Source organism: Patagioenas fasciata, chromosome 28 (genome assembly GCF_037038585.1).
Source record: "Patagioenas fasciata isolate bPatFas1 chromosome 28, bPatFas1.hap1, whole genome shotgun sequence".
NCBI lineage: Eukaryota > Metazoa > Chordata > Aves > Columbiformes > Columbidae > Patagioenas > Patagioenas fasciata.
Window position 1 is genome coordinate 1,232,306 of NC_092547.1, and position 13,861 is coordinate 1,246,166.

Genomic DNA, 13,861 nt, shown 5'->3' on the forward strand with positions numbered 1-13,861 from the left:
CAATGGGCCCTGGGGACAAAGGGGGATCCCCTGAAAGTCACAATGGGCCCTGGGGACAAAGCGGGTCCCCAGGATGTCACAATGGCCTCTGGGGACCATGGGGGGTCCTGGGATGTCACAATGGGCCCTGGAGACAAAGGGGGTCCCCAGGATGTCACAATGGGCCCTGGGAAAAAGGGGGGGTCTTGTGACATCACAATGGGCCCAGGGGACAAGGGGGGGTTCCCTAATTGTCACACTGGGCCCTGGGGACAAAGGGGGGGTCCCCATAGTGTCACAATGGGCCCTGGTGACAATGGGGGTCCCCATGGTGTCACAATGTGCCCTGGGGACAATGGGGGGTCCTGCGATGTCACAATGGGCCCTGGGGACAAAGGGCGGTCCCCAGGATGTCACAATGGGCCTTGGGGACAATGGGGGGTCCTGGGATGTCACAATGGGCCCTGGGGACAAAGGGGGCTCCCCAGGATGTCACAATGGGCCTTGGGGACAATGGGGGGTCCTGGGATGTCACAATGGGCCCTGGGGACAAAGGGGGCTCCCCAGGATGTCACAATGGGCCTTGGGGACAATGGGGGGTCCTGGGATGTCACGATGGGCCCTGGAGACAAAACGGGGGGTCACCATGGTGTCACAATGGGCGTGGGGACAAAGGAGGATCCCCTGAAAGTCACAATGGGCCCTGGGGACAATGGGGAGTCCTGGGAAGTCACAATGGGCCTTGGGGACAAAGGGGGCTCCCCAGGATGTCACAATGGGCCCTGGGGACAAAGGGGGCTCCCCAGGATGTAACAATGGGCTCTGGGGACAAAGAGGGGTTCCCCACGGGGCCACGATGGGCTCTGAGGACAAGGGTGTCCCCAGGATATCACATGGGTCCTGGGGACAATGAGGGGTCCTGGGATGTCACAATGGGCCCTGGGGACAATGGGGGGTCCTGCAAAGTCACAATGGCCCCTGGGGACAATGGAGGGTCCTGGGACGTCACAATGGACCCTGGGGACAAAGAGGGGTCCCCTGAATGTCACAATGGGCCCTGGGGACAAGGGGTGGTCCTGGGATGTCACAATGTGCCCTGAGGACAAAGAGGGGTCCCCTGAATGTCACAATGGGCCCTGGGGACAAAGGGGGGGTGCGCAGAATTTCACAATACGCCCTGGAGACAAAGAGGGGTCCCCTGAATGTCACAATGGTCCTTGAGGACGAGCGGGGTCCCCACAGTGCCACAATGGGCCCTAGGGACAAACTGGGGTCCTGGGATGTCACAATGGGCCCTGGGGACAAAGGGGGTCCCCATGGTACAACAATGGGCCCTGGGGACAAATGAGGTCCCAAGGATATCACAATGGGCCCTGGGGACAAAGAGGGGTCCCCTAAATGTCATAATGGGCCCTGAGGACAAGCGGGATCCCCACAGTGTCACAATGGGCCCTGGGGACAATGGGAGGTCCTGCGATGTCACAATGGGCCCTGGGGACAAAGGGGGGTCCCCAGGATATCACAATGGGCTCTGGTGACAAAGGGCTCCCCACGGTGTCACAGTGGGCCCTGGAGACAAAGGGGGTCCGCAGGATGTCACAGTGAGCCCTAGGGACAATGGGTGGTCCTGGGATGACACAATGGGCCCCGTGACAAAGGGGTTCCCCAGGATGTCACAATGGGCCCTGGGGACAATGGGAGTCCCCAGGATTTCACAATGAGCCCTGGGGGCAAAGTGGGGTCCTGAGATGTCACAATGGGTCCCAGTGACAAAGGGGGTCCCCATGGTGCCACAATGGGCCCTGGGGACAAAGGAGGTCCCCAGGATGTCACAATGGGCCTTGGGGACAAGGGGGGTCCCGATGGTGTCACAATAGGCCCTGGGGACAAAGGGGGTTCCCCACAGTGTCACAATTGGCCCTGAGGACAAAAGGGGGTCCCCAGGATGTCACAATGGTCCCTGGGGACAATGAGGGGTCCTGGGACGTCACAATGGGTCCTAGAGACAAGGGGGGATTCTTAGGATGACACAATAGGCCCTGGGGACAAGGAGGGGTCCCCTGAATTTCACAAAGGGCCCTGGGGACAATGGGGGTCCTGGGATGTCACAATGGGCCCCAGTGACAAATGGTGTCCCCATGGAGTCACAATGGGCCATGGGGACCAGAGGGCGTCCTGGGATGTCACAGTGGGCCCCAGTGACAAAGGGGGTCCCCAGGATGTCACAATGGTCCCTGGAAACAAAGGGGGTCCCCACAGTGTCAGAATGGGCCCTGGGGACAAAGAGGGGTCCTGGGACATTACAATGGGCCCTGGGGACAACAGGGGTTCCTGGGATGTCACAATGGGCCCTGGGGACAAAGGGGGTCCCTATGCAGTCACAATGGGCCCTGGGGACAAAGGGGGTCCCTAGGACGTCACAATCGGCCCTGGGGACAAGGGGGGGTCTCCTCAATGTCACAATGAGCCCTAAGAACAGAGGGGGGTCCCCAGGATGTCACAATGGGTCCTGGGGAAAAGGGGGGTCCTAGGACGTCACAATGGGCCCTGGGGACAATGTGGGTTCCCTTGAAGGTCACAATGGGCCCTGGGGACAAAGGGGTTCCCCAGGATGTCACAATGGGCCCTGGGGACAAAGGGGGTACCCAGGATTTCACAATGAGCACTGGGGACAAACGGGGGTCCCAGGATGTCACAATGGGCCGTGGGGACAAGGCGGGGTACCCATGGTGTCACAATGGTCCCTGGGGACAATGAGGGGTCCTGGGACGTCACAATGGGCCCTATAGACAAGCGGGGATCATTAGGATGACACAATAGGCCCTGGGGACAAAGAGGGGTCCCCTGAATGTCACAAAGGGCCCTGGGGACAAGTTGGGTCCCCATGGTGTCACAATAAGCCCTGGGGACAAAGGAGGTCCCCATGGTGCCACAGTGGGCCCTGGGGACAAAGGGGGTCCTGGGACGTCACAATGGGCCCTGGAGACAAAGTGGGGTTCCCAGGATGTCACAATGGGGCCTGGGAACAAAGAGGGTCGTGGAATGTCACAATGAGCCCTGGGACAATTGGGGATCCCCAGGATGTTACAATGGGCCTTGGGGACAAAGATGGGTCACATGAATGTCACAATGTTCCCTGGGGACAAAGGGCGGTCCCCAGGATGTCACAATGGGCCCTGGGGACAATGGGGGTCCCCACGGTGTCAGAACGGGCCCTGGGGACAAAGTGGAATCCTGGAATGTCACAATGGTCCCCAGTGACAAAGGCGGTCCCATGGTGCCACAATGGGCCCTAGCGACAAAGGGGGTCCCCAGAATGTCACAATGGGCCCTGAGGACAAAGTGGGGTCCTGGGACATTACAATGGGCCCAGGGGACAGGGGGGTCCCCAGGATGTCACAATGGGCTCTGGGGACAATGGGGGTCCTAGGATGTCACAATGGGACCTGGGCACATAGTGGGTCCCCAGGATGTCACAATGGGCCCTGGGGACAAGCGGGGTCCCCAGGATGTCACAATGGGCACTGGGGAAAAGGGGGGTCCCCATGGTGCCACTATGGGCCTTGGGGACAAGGGGGTCCCCCGAATATCACAATGGGCCCTGGGGACAAGGGGGTTCCCCATGATGTCACAATGGGACCTGGGGACAAAGGGGGTTCCCCATGATGTCACAATGGGACCTGGGGACAAAGGGGGTCCCGGGATGTCACAATGGGGCCTGGGGACAAGGGGGGTCCCCAGGATGTCACAATGGGCCCTGGGGACAACGGGGGGTCCTGGGACGTCACAATGGGCCCTGGGGACAAAGGGGATCCCCATGGTGTCATAATGGGCCCTTGGCACAATGGGGGGTCCCCAGGATGTCACAATGGGGTCTTGGGACAAAGAAGGTCCCCAGGATGTCACAATGGGTCCTGGGGACCAGAGGGGGTCCTGGGATGTCACAATGGGTCTCAATGACAAAGGGGGTCCCCATATTGCCACAATGGGCCCTGGGGACAAACAGGGTCCCCAGGATGTCACAATGGGCCCTGGGGACAAGGGAGGTCCTCAGGATGTCAGAATGGGCCCAGGGGACAACGGGGGGTCCTGGGACGTTCACAATGGGCCCTGGGGACAAGGGGGTCCCCAGGATGTTCACAATGGGCCCTGGGGACAAAGGGGATCCCCATGGTGTCATAATGGGCCCTTGGCACAATGGGGGGTCCCCAGGATGTCACAATGGGGTCTTGGGACAAAGAAGGTCCCCAGGATGTCAGAATGGGTCCTGGGGACCAGAGGGGGTCCTGGGATGTCACAATGGGTCTCAATGACAAAGGGGGTCCCCATATTGCCACAATGGGCCCTGGGGACAAACAGGGTCCCCAGGATGTCACAATGGGCCCTGGGGACAAGGGAGGTCCTCAGGATGTCAGAATGGGCCCTGGGGACAACGGGGGGTCCTGGGACGTTCACAATGGGCCCTGGGGACAAGGGGGTCCCCAGGATGTTCACAATGGGCCCTGGGGACAAAGGTGGTCCCCACGGTGTCACAATGGGCCCTGGGGACAAATTGGGGTCCTGGGATGTCACAATGGGCCCTGGTGACAATGGGGGGTGCCCATGGTGCCACAATAGGCCCAGGTGACAAAGGGGGTCCCCAGAATGTCACAATGGGCACTGGGGACAACGGGGGTCCCTAGGATGTCACAAAGGTCACTGGGGACGAGGGGCTCCCCAGGATGTCACAATGGGCCCTGGGGACAATGAGGGGTCCTGGGATGTCACAATGGGCTCCAGTGACAAATGGGGTCCCCATGGTGTCACAATGAGGCCTGCGGACAACAGGGGGTCCTGGGATGTCAAAATGGGTCTCCAGTGACAAGGGGGGTCCCTACGGTGTCACGATGGGCCCTGGGGACAAGGAGAGGGGTCCTGGGATGTCGCAATTGCCCATGGGGACAAAGGGATTCCCCAGGATGTCACAATGAGCCCTGGGGACAAAGGGGGTCCTCACAGTGTCACAATGGGCCCTGGGGACAAAGGAGGTCCCCACAGTGTCACAATGGGCCCAGGGGACAAAAGGGGGACTCCAGGATGTCACAATGGGCCCTGGGGTAAATGGGGGGTCCTGGGACGTTACAATGGGCCCTGGGGACAAACGGGATCCTGGGATGTCACAATGGGCCCTGGGAACAACGGGGGCTCCTGGGATGTCACGATGGGCCGTGGGGATAAAGGAGGTCCCCATGGTGTCACAATGGGCCCTGGGAACACAGGGGGTCCCCAGGATGTCACAATGGGCCCTGGGGACAAAGGGTGTCCCCATGGTGCCACAATGGGCCTTGGGGACAATGGGGTCTCCCCAGGATGTCACAATGGGCCCTCAGGACAAGGGGGGTCCCCAGGAGGTCACAATGGGCCCTGGGGACATGGGGTATCCCGACGGTGTCACAATGGGCCTTGGGGAAAAAGGGTGGTCCCCAGGATATCTCAGTGGGCCCTGGGGACAATGGGGGGTCCTGGGATGTCACAATGGGCCCCAGTGACAAATGGGGTCCCCATGGTGTCACCATGGGCCATGGGGACAAAGGGAGTCCACAGAATGCCACAACGGGTCCTGCGAACAAGTGGGGTCTCCACGGTGCCACAATGGGCCCTGGGGACAAAGTGGGGTCCCCAGGATGTCACAATGGGTCCTGGGCACAAGGGGGTTCCCGACGCTGTCACAATGGGCCCTGGGGACAAAGCGGGGTCCTGGGATGTCAAAATGGGCCCCAGTGACAAATCGGGTCCCCATGGTGTCACAATGGGCCCTGGGGACAAAGCGGGGTCCTGGGACATCACAATGGGCCCTGGGGACGAAGAGGGGTCCCCAGGATGTCACAATGGGCTCTGGGGACAATGGAGGGTCCTAGGATGTCACAATGTCCTCTGGGGACAAAGGGGGGGTCTCCACGGTGTCACAATGGGCCCAAGTGACAAAAGGGGTCCCCACGGTGCCACTATGGGCCCTGGGGACAAGGGGGTCCCCCGGATGTCACAAAGGGTCCTGGGGACAAAGAGGGTGCCCAAGGTGCCACAATGGGGCCTGGGGACAAAGGGTGTCCCCAGGATGTCTCAGTGGGCCTTGGGGACAATGGGGGTGCCCACGGTGTCACAATGGGCCCTGGGGACAAGGGGGGGTCCCCAGAATGTCACAATGGGGCCTGGGGAAAACGAGGGGTCCTGGGACGTCACAATGAGCCCTGGGGACAAAGGGGGGTCCCCATGATGTCACAATGGACCCTGGTAACAATGGGGGGTCCTGGGATGTCACAATGGGCCCCAGGGACAAATGTGGTGCCCATGGTGTCTACAATGGTCCCTGGGGACAAAGTGGGGTCCTGGGACGTCACAATGGGCCCTGGGGACAATGGGGGGTCCTGGGATGTCACAATGGGCCCCAGTGACAAAAGGGGTCCCCATGGTGCCACAGTGAGCCCTGGGGACAAAGGGGGTGCCCAGGATGTCACAATGGGCCCTGGGGACAATGAGGGGTCCTGGGACGTCACAATGGGCCCTGGGGACAATGGGGAGTCCCTTGAATGTCACAGTGGGTCCTGGGAACAAAGGATGGCCCCCAGGATGTCACAATGGACCCTGGGGACAATGGCGGGTCCTGGGATGTCACAATGGGCCCTGGGGACAAAGGGGGTCCCCACGGTGCCACGACGGACCATGGGGACAATAGGGTCCCCAGGGTGTCACAATGGGCCCTGGGGACAAAGGGGGTCCTCATGGTGCCACAATGGGCCCTTGGGAGAAAAGGGGTCCCCAGGATGTCACAATGGGCTCTGGGGACAATGGGGGGTCCTGGGATGTCTCAATGTGCTCTGGGGACAAAGGGGGGGTCCCCACGGTGTCACAATGGGCCCAAGTGACAAGAGGGGTCCCCACGGTGCCACTATAGGCCCTGGGGACAAGGGGGTTCCCCGGATGTCACAATGGGCCCTGGGAACAATGTGGGGTGCCCATAGTGTCACAATGGGTCCACAGTGACAAGGGGGGCCCCACCCTGTCACAATGGGCCCTGGGGACAAAAAGGGTCCCCAGGATGTCACAATGGGCCCTGGGGAAAAGGGGGGTCCCCTGAATGTAACAATGGGCCCTGGGGACAAAGGGGTCCCCACGGTGTCACAATGGGCCCTAGGGACAAAGTGGGGTCCTGGGATGACACAATGGGCCCCAGTGACAAAGGGATCCCCAGGATGTCACAATGGGCCCTGGGGACAAAGGGGGTACCCAGGATTTCACAATGAGCACTGGGGACAAACGGGGGTCCCAGGATGTCACAATGGGCCGTGGGGAGAAGGCGGGGTACCCATGGTGTCACAATGGTCCCTGGGGACAATGAGGGGTCCTGGGACGTCACAATGGGCCCTATAGACAAGGGGGGATCATTAGGATGACACAATAGGCCCTGGGGACAAAGAGGGGTCCCCTGAATGTCACAAAGGGCCCTGGGGACAAGGGGGGTCCCCATGGTGTCACAATAAGCCCTGGGGACAAAGGAGGTCCCCATGGTGCCACAATGGGCCCTGGGGACAAAGGGGGTCCGGGGACGTCACAATGGGCCCTGGAGACAAATGGGGTTCCCAGGATGTCACAATGGGCCCTGGGGACAAGGGGGTCCCCAAGATGTCACAATGGGCCCTGGGGATAACGGGGGGTCCTGGGACGTCACAATGGGCCCTGGGGACTATGGGGGGTCCTCATGGTGTCGCAACGTCTCCCCAGTGACAAGGGGGTCATCATGGTGTTACAATGGGCCTTGGGGACAAAGATGGGTCACATGAATGTCACAATGTTCCCTGGGGACAAAGGGTGATCCCCAGGATGTCACAATGGGCCCTGGGGACAATGGGGGTCCCCACGGTGTCAGAACGGGCCCTGGGGACAAAGTGGAATCCTGGAATGTCACAATGGTCCCCAGTGACAAAGGCGGTCCCATGGTGCCACAATGGGCCCTGGCGACAAAGGGGGTCCCCAGAATGTCACAATGGGCCCTGAGGACATCAGTCATTTAAGTGCTGAAGTCGGAAGCCCAAAGCTCCCTTCAGCTGGTCCCTTCTACAGCCGGAGGGCATTTCAACCCACCCCAAACCTGCACATCCATCTGGAACTACTCATCCCTCCCCGCTGACCACAAGAGGCTGGAAAGTAACTAAGCTTCTCAAAGCCATGGGCAATGGTTCTGGAATCCATCCAAAACTAACAAGGAATTTAGGAATGGCCTAAGGTCACCCACTTTACTCAGGGCACACATGTGCTGTGTCATTTTTAGGTAGGAGACTGCATTCTGCCCACCAGAGCTAGAGGAACACAGCTCCGCAGCCTCTTGTAGCATCGGGACAAGCTTCAAGTCCCACAGGACAGCAACTGCACTTACTTGGAAGATATTGGAGAAGTCTCTCAAGTTGAAAATGTAGTGGAACTTGATGGCTGTTGGAAGGAATGTAGCGGCTACTTTCTGGTGCAGTCCCAGGGCAAGGGCAATCAGCTGCTGAGCTGATTTTTGCACAGCCCCCGAGAAATTTCCACTTGTCAGGTGCTGCGTTAAAATGGTGCTATAGATCCTGGACAAGGCATCCTGCCCAGGGATGGACAGCGCGAAGACACAGAAGTGACGCTGAGGGAGAGAAAGGAAGGCATGGAAAGGTCAGAGAGGTAGAAAAACACCTTTCAAGCAAAATGCCCTTGGGGATTTGCTGTGATAATCTCATCTAGGCTCCCTTTCCCATGAAATGCTGGACCAGATGATCTTTTGAGGTCCCTTCCAACCTGGGTTGTTCTATGATTCTCTGATTTGCAGTCCACCTGAACAAGGTTATTTCCCTCTCCCAGTTTGCCAGCAGAGCTCAGGTGGGAAGTGACATCACTCTGCTCACTAAACCAGGGATTTTCAACTGCATCTCACCAATGCTACACTGCAAGTGCAGTCCATTGAAGAGCCAAAGGGCTCTGAAGGTCCCACCGACCTCTGACAAAGCCCAGTCACTGTCTCTATTAAGAGCAGCCCCTGGAAGGCGCCATCTCCCAGAGGACCTCTTTACTAATTTGGAACTTGCAAAGTTGCCCATGGGACACTTCATTTTAACTCCACACCTTGCTGAAGAGGAGCCAGGGTCCAAGCTGACTCTGGTCATTAGGTTTCTCCATGATGAAATGAATTTTGCTCACTGCTACCCAGTCCCTCCATCGGTTGGCAGCTCCCAAAAATCAAAGTCTAATGTTTAAGATCTCTTCCCAAATCTTCTGTTATCAGCAGCGCTTGAACTGCTTTTTGTTTGGCTTGGGGTTTTTTTGTTCGGTTAGGTTTTTGGGGGGATTTGGTTGGTTGGTTGGTTTTGGTGTTCTTTGTTTTGTTGGTTTTGTTTGGTTGCTTGGTTTGGGGTTTGTTGGGGTTTTTGTTGTTGTTGTGTTTTGGTGTGGCTTGGGTTTTTTTTTAGTTTTGTCTGTTTTCTTCGTTTGGGTTTCTCCCCCACACCTCTTTTTACTGACAGCTGCAGCAGACAATTCTGGAAAGCAGGCGGCGTTAATGCACCATGATTCAGAGCTAAATACGAGCTACATGAAGGCAAAATCTGCCTGTATGGACCAGAAGGTTGTCCTGAAAGTAGGTGTTAAGCTGGCTGGCAACTTTTGACTTCCTCCTCTGACGGAGCTGCAGAATGCGAGGAAAAACAAACAAGGGAATAAGGGACCCAGTTCGGTGCTTCACTATTAGGAATCACAGTCACTCGACAGATTCGTGCCATTTGTACTGATAAAACAACAGCAGGATCTGCCAGTGGTTGTCCTCTAACCTCACGTTTAAATGATCCACCCCAAAATAAACCCAGCGATGCACCTGCCGTTGTGCAGGGCTTTACCTGCAGCCGAGGGTTGATGGTGAAGCTCCCCGCCGTCGGGTTCACGCACGACACATACTGCACGTTCGTGATCTCCTTCAGCGACAGCTTGGTCCGGTCGTACCTTCGGGCAAAACACAAGCAGCAGCACAGTGACCACGGCCACTGCCTCTCTCAGTACGTGTCCCTGGGCTGCCAGAGGCCGCTTGTCTTCAGGGGGTCAAATTCTGCGTCCTGCCAAGATGAGGCCCAGGCCCAGGTTGCCGGCCTATCTGTACACGGCCTGGCACACGCGAGTCCTGCTCCTGGTGGAAATCCTTCAGCTTCAACAACCTGTAGCTAATATTTCTATCAGTAATAAGCACTGAGCAAAGCCCCTGGGCCATACTCTTCACTTGCATGGAAATGGCAGAAAACAGCAGGAGTGTCTCTGGTTTGATCCCAACCCGGGACAGGGTGTGAGAGACTACAAGGGTGACTCTCAAACACTGTGGCAAACCCAGCCCTGCAACACCCAGTCATGGGAGACGGGCCATCGTGAGCAGGTGAATGGTGATTTACATGTCAAGGCCGAGGTGACAGCCACAGACAAAGGCTGGGTGACACAGGCAGTGCTGTGTTGAAGGACACGCAGCCTGTGCGCTGACAGGCCCGACACGGTGTCAAGGCCCAGGCTGAGAGACCCTCCGGGCCTCCCCCATCTTCCACAATCACCCCCAGTGACGCCTGCACAAAAGCCCAGGTGATCCCGAGGGCTATAAACCCTATAAAACCTGTGCCAGCACGGGCAGGGTGCCACCCTGGGGACCCTTCCACCCACCGGGCTGACCACGGGAACCGAACCACACACCACAGGGTGCTGAACCCTGACTACAGACCCAAGCATTCCTGCATAGGAACTGGACCTGAGACTACAAACCCCTCAAACACACCACGGAGCCCTAAGGGTGGTGAGACCTTTCCTTTCCCTTTCCTTTTCCTTCCCTTCCCATTTCCTTCCCCCTTCCTTTCCCCTTCTTTTCTTCCTCTCTCTTTCCTTCCTATATTCCTATTTCTTTGCCTTCCTTTTTGTGACTAATACAGTAACATAAGGTTTAGAGCCCCACTTGTGCCACAAAACTCTTTCATGTGAATCTTTTCGCTGCTAAACTGTTTATCGATTGAGCTTAAGTAACATAAATCCTTCTGCCACTGAGTCATTTGCCAATTGGACCAAGCTACAAAAAATAAAGGTCTTTTGTTTGTGGACCTTCAGGATTGTATGTACTTTTTTCCAACCCAGGGGACTGACAAATCTCAGTCACACTTCCCCCAACCATAGCGCCAGGTGGGACATGACCAGGGTCAGCAGGCTGCTGCTGCCGGGGGAGGACAGGGAGTCCTGGGCTCCCTGGTTTAAGAAGGACAAGGAATTACTGGAGAGAGTCCAGCGGTGGCTACAAAGATGCTAAGGGATCTGGAGCACATTTCTTGTGACAAGAAACTGAGAGAGCTGGGGCTGTTGAGCTGGAGAAGAGAAGCTGAGAGGGATCTGATCAATGGGATCAATATCTCAGGGTGGGTGTCAGAGGATGGACCAGACTCTGTTCAGTGGTGCCCAACGCCAGGGTGAGGGGCAGCGGGCACAGACTGAAACACAGGAGGCTCCATCTGAACATGAGCAGAAACTTGTTTGCTGGGAGGTGCCAGAGCCTGGCCCAGGCTGCCCAGAGCGGGTGTGGAGGAATTGAAAACCATTCCAGTGGTTAAAATTCAGACAGTCAAGAAAACACACCTTCAATGAAAATAAAGAAATAATGGGAAGGGTTATTAGAATGGAGTCGTGAGACAGGTAAACTGAGCCTTGGCAGCTAGGAAGTGTCAGGTAGTCTGTAAACCCTGCCGTACCCAACCAACGGGGAACTGGGGAGGGAATTTGCAGTTGGGATTAGGGGTGGATATAAGCAGTGGCTTTTTGCCCTGTTTTGTGTGCCTACCTTTAGGTGGAACACCCGACCTTGCAAAATCGTTAATAAAATATGCTTTGCTGAGAGATCCTACCTGAGCCTATTATATTGGTGAGATGATAACTTCCTGCATGCAATACAGTGCCCAGTGGGCACTGCTGAGCACATGGGCAGAAGGCCTCGATGTGTCTGGGAGGGGACCCATGGCATGCTGCATCCGCCCGCACCTCGCTGCATCCCCTGTACGTTGCTGCATCCGCCCGCACCTCGCTGCATCCCCTGTACGTTGCTGCATCCGCCCGCACCTCGCTGCATCCCCTGTACGTTGCTGCATCCGCCCGCACCTCGCTGCATCCCCTGTACGTTGCTGCATCCGCCCGCACCTCGCTGCATCCCCTGTACGTTGCTGCATCCGCCCGCACCTCGCTGCATCCCCTGTACGTTGCTGCATCCGCCCGCACCTCGCTGCATCCCCTGTACGTTGCTGCATCCCCCCGCACCTCGCTGCATCCCCTGTACGTTGCTGCATCCGCCCGCACCTCGCTGCATCCCCTGTACGTTGCTGCATCCCCCCGCACCTCGCTGCATCCCCTGTACGTTGCTGCATCCGCCCGCACCTCGCTGCATCCCCTGTACGTTGCTGCATCCCCCCGCACCTCGCTGCATCCCCTGTACGTTGCTGCATCCCACCGCACCTCGCTGCATCCCCTGTACGTTGCTGCATCCGCCCGCACCTTGCTGCATCCCCTGTACGTTGCTGCATCCCCCCGCACCTCGCTGCATCCCCTGTACGTTGCTGCATCCGCCCGCACCTCGCTGCATCCCCTGTACGTTGCTGCATCCCACCGCACCTCGCTGCATCCCCTGTACGTTGCTGCATCCCCCCGCACCTCGCTGCATCCCCTGTACGTTGCTGCATCCGCCCGCACCTCGCTGCATCCCCTGTACGTTGCTGCATCCCACCGCACCTCGCTGCATCCCCTGTACGTTGCTGCATCCCCCCGCACCTCGCTGCATCCCCTGTACGTTGCTGCATCCGCCCGCACCTCGCTGCATCCCCTGTACGTTGCTGCATCCCCCCGCACCTCGCTGCATCCCCTGTACGTTGCTGCATCCCACCGCACCTCGCTGCATCCCCTGTACGTTGCTGCATCCCCCCGCACCTCGCTGCATCCCCTGTACGTTGCTGCATCCGCCCGCACCTCGCTGCATCCCCTGTACGTTGCTGCATCCCCCCGCACCTCGCTGCATCCCCTGTACGTTGCTGCATCCGCCCGCACCTCGCTGCATCCCCTGTACGTTGCTGCATCCCCCCGCACCTCGCTGCATCCCCTGTACGTTGCTGCATCCCCCCGCACCTCGCTGCATCCCCTGTACGTTGCTGCATCCCCCCGCACCTCGCTGCATCCCCTGTACGTTGCTGCATCCCCCCGCACCTCGCTGCATCCCCTGTACGTTGCTGCATCCCCCCGCACCTCGCTGCATCCCCTGTACGTTGCTGCATCCCCCCGCACCTCGCTGCATCCCCTGTACGTTGCTGCATCCCACCGCACCTCGCTGCATCCCCTGTACGTTGCTGCATCCGCCCGCACCTCGCTGCATCCCCTGTACGTTGCTGCATCCCCCCGCACCTCGCTGCATCCCCTGTACGTTGCTGCATCCGCCCGCACCTCGCTGCATCCCCTGTACGTTGCTGCATCCCCCCGCACCTCGCTGCATCCCCTGTACGTTGCTGCATCCCACCGCACCTCGCTGCATCCCCTGTACGTTGCTGCATCCGCCCGCACCTCGCTGCATCCCCTGTACGTTGCTGCATCCCCCCGCACCTCGCTGCATCCCCTGTACGTTGCTGCATCCCACCGCACCTCGCTGCATCCCCTGTACGTTGCTGCATCCCCCCGCACCTCGCTGCATCCCCTGTACGTTGCTGCATCCCCCCGCACCTCGCTGCATCCCCTGTACGTTGCTGCATCCGCCCGCACCTCGCTGCATCCCCCATGCCTCACTCCATCCCCCACACCTCGTTGCATCCCTCTGCGCCTCACTGCATCCCCCTACTCCTCG

At 58.6% G+C, this 13,861-nt stretch overlaps 1 protein-coding gene across 4 annotated transcripts in view; it reads right to left on the reverse strand.

Moving 5' to 3' along the window:
• The window catches only part of LOC139825730 (dynein axonemal heavy chain 9-like), an 86,821-nt gene that overhangs the window by 54,452 nt on the left and 18,508 nt on the right, over positions 1-13,861 (reverse strand). For 3 of the 4 annotated variants that reach the window (XM_071799825.1, XM_071799826.1, XM_071799824.1), the window contains exons 12-13: positions 9,873-9,975; positions 8,390-8,629 (exon numbers count right to left, since the gene is read on the reverse strand). In XM_071799825.1, coding sequence (XP_071655926.1) covers positions 8,390-8,629; positions 9,873-9,975 — 343 coding nt within the window. Of the gene's footprint in view, positions 1-7,830; positions 8,630-9,872; positions 9,976-13,861 lie in introns of those variants that run through there. The other variant, XM_071799823.1, reaches the window with a different exon arrangement.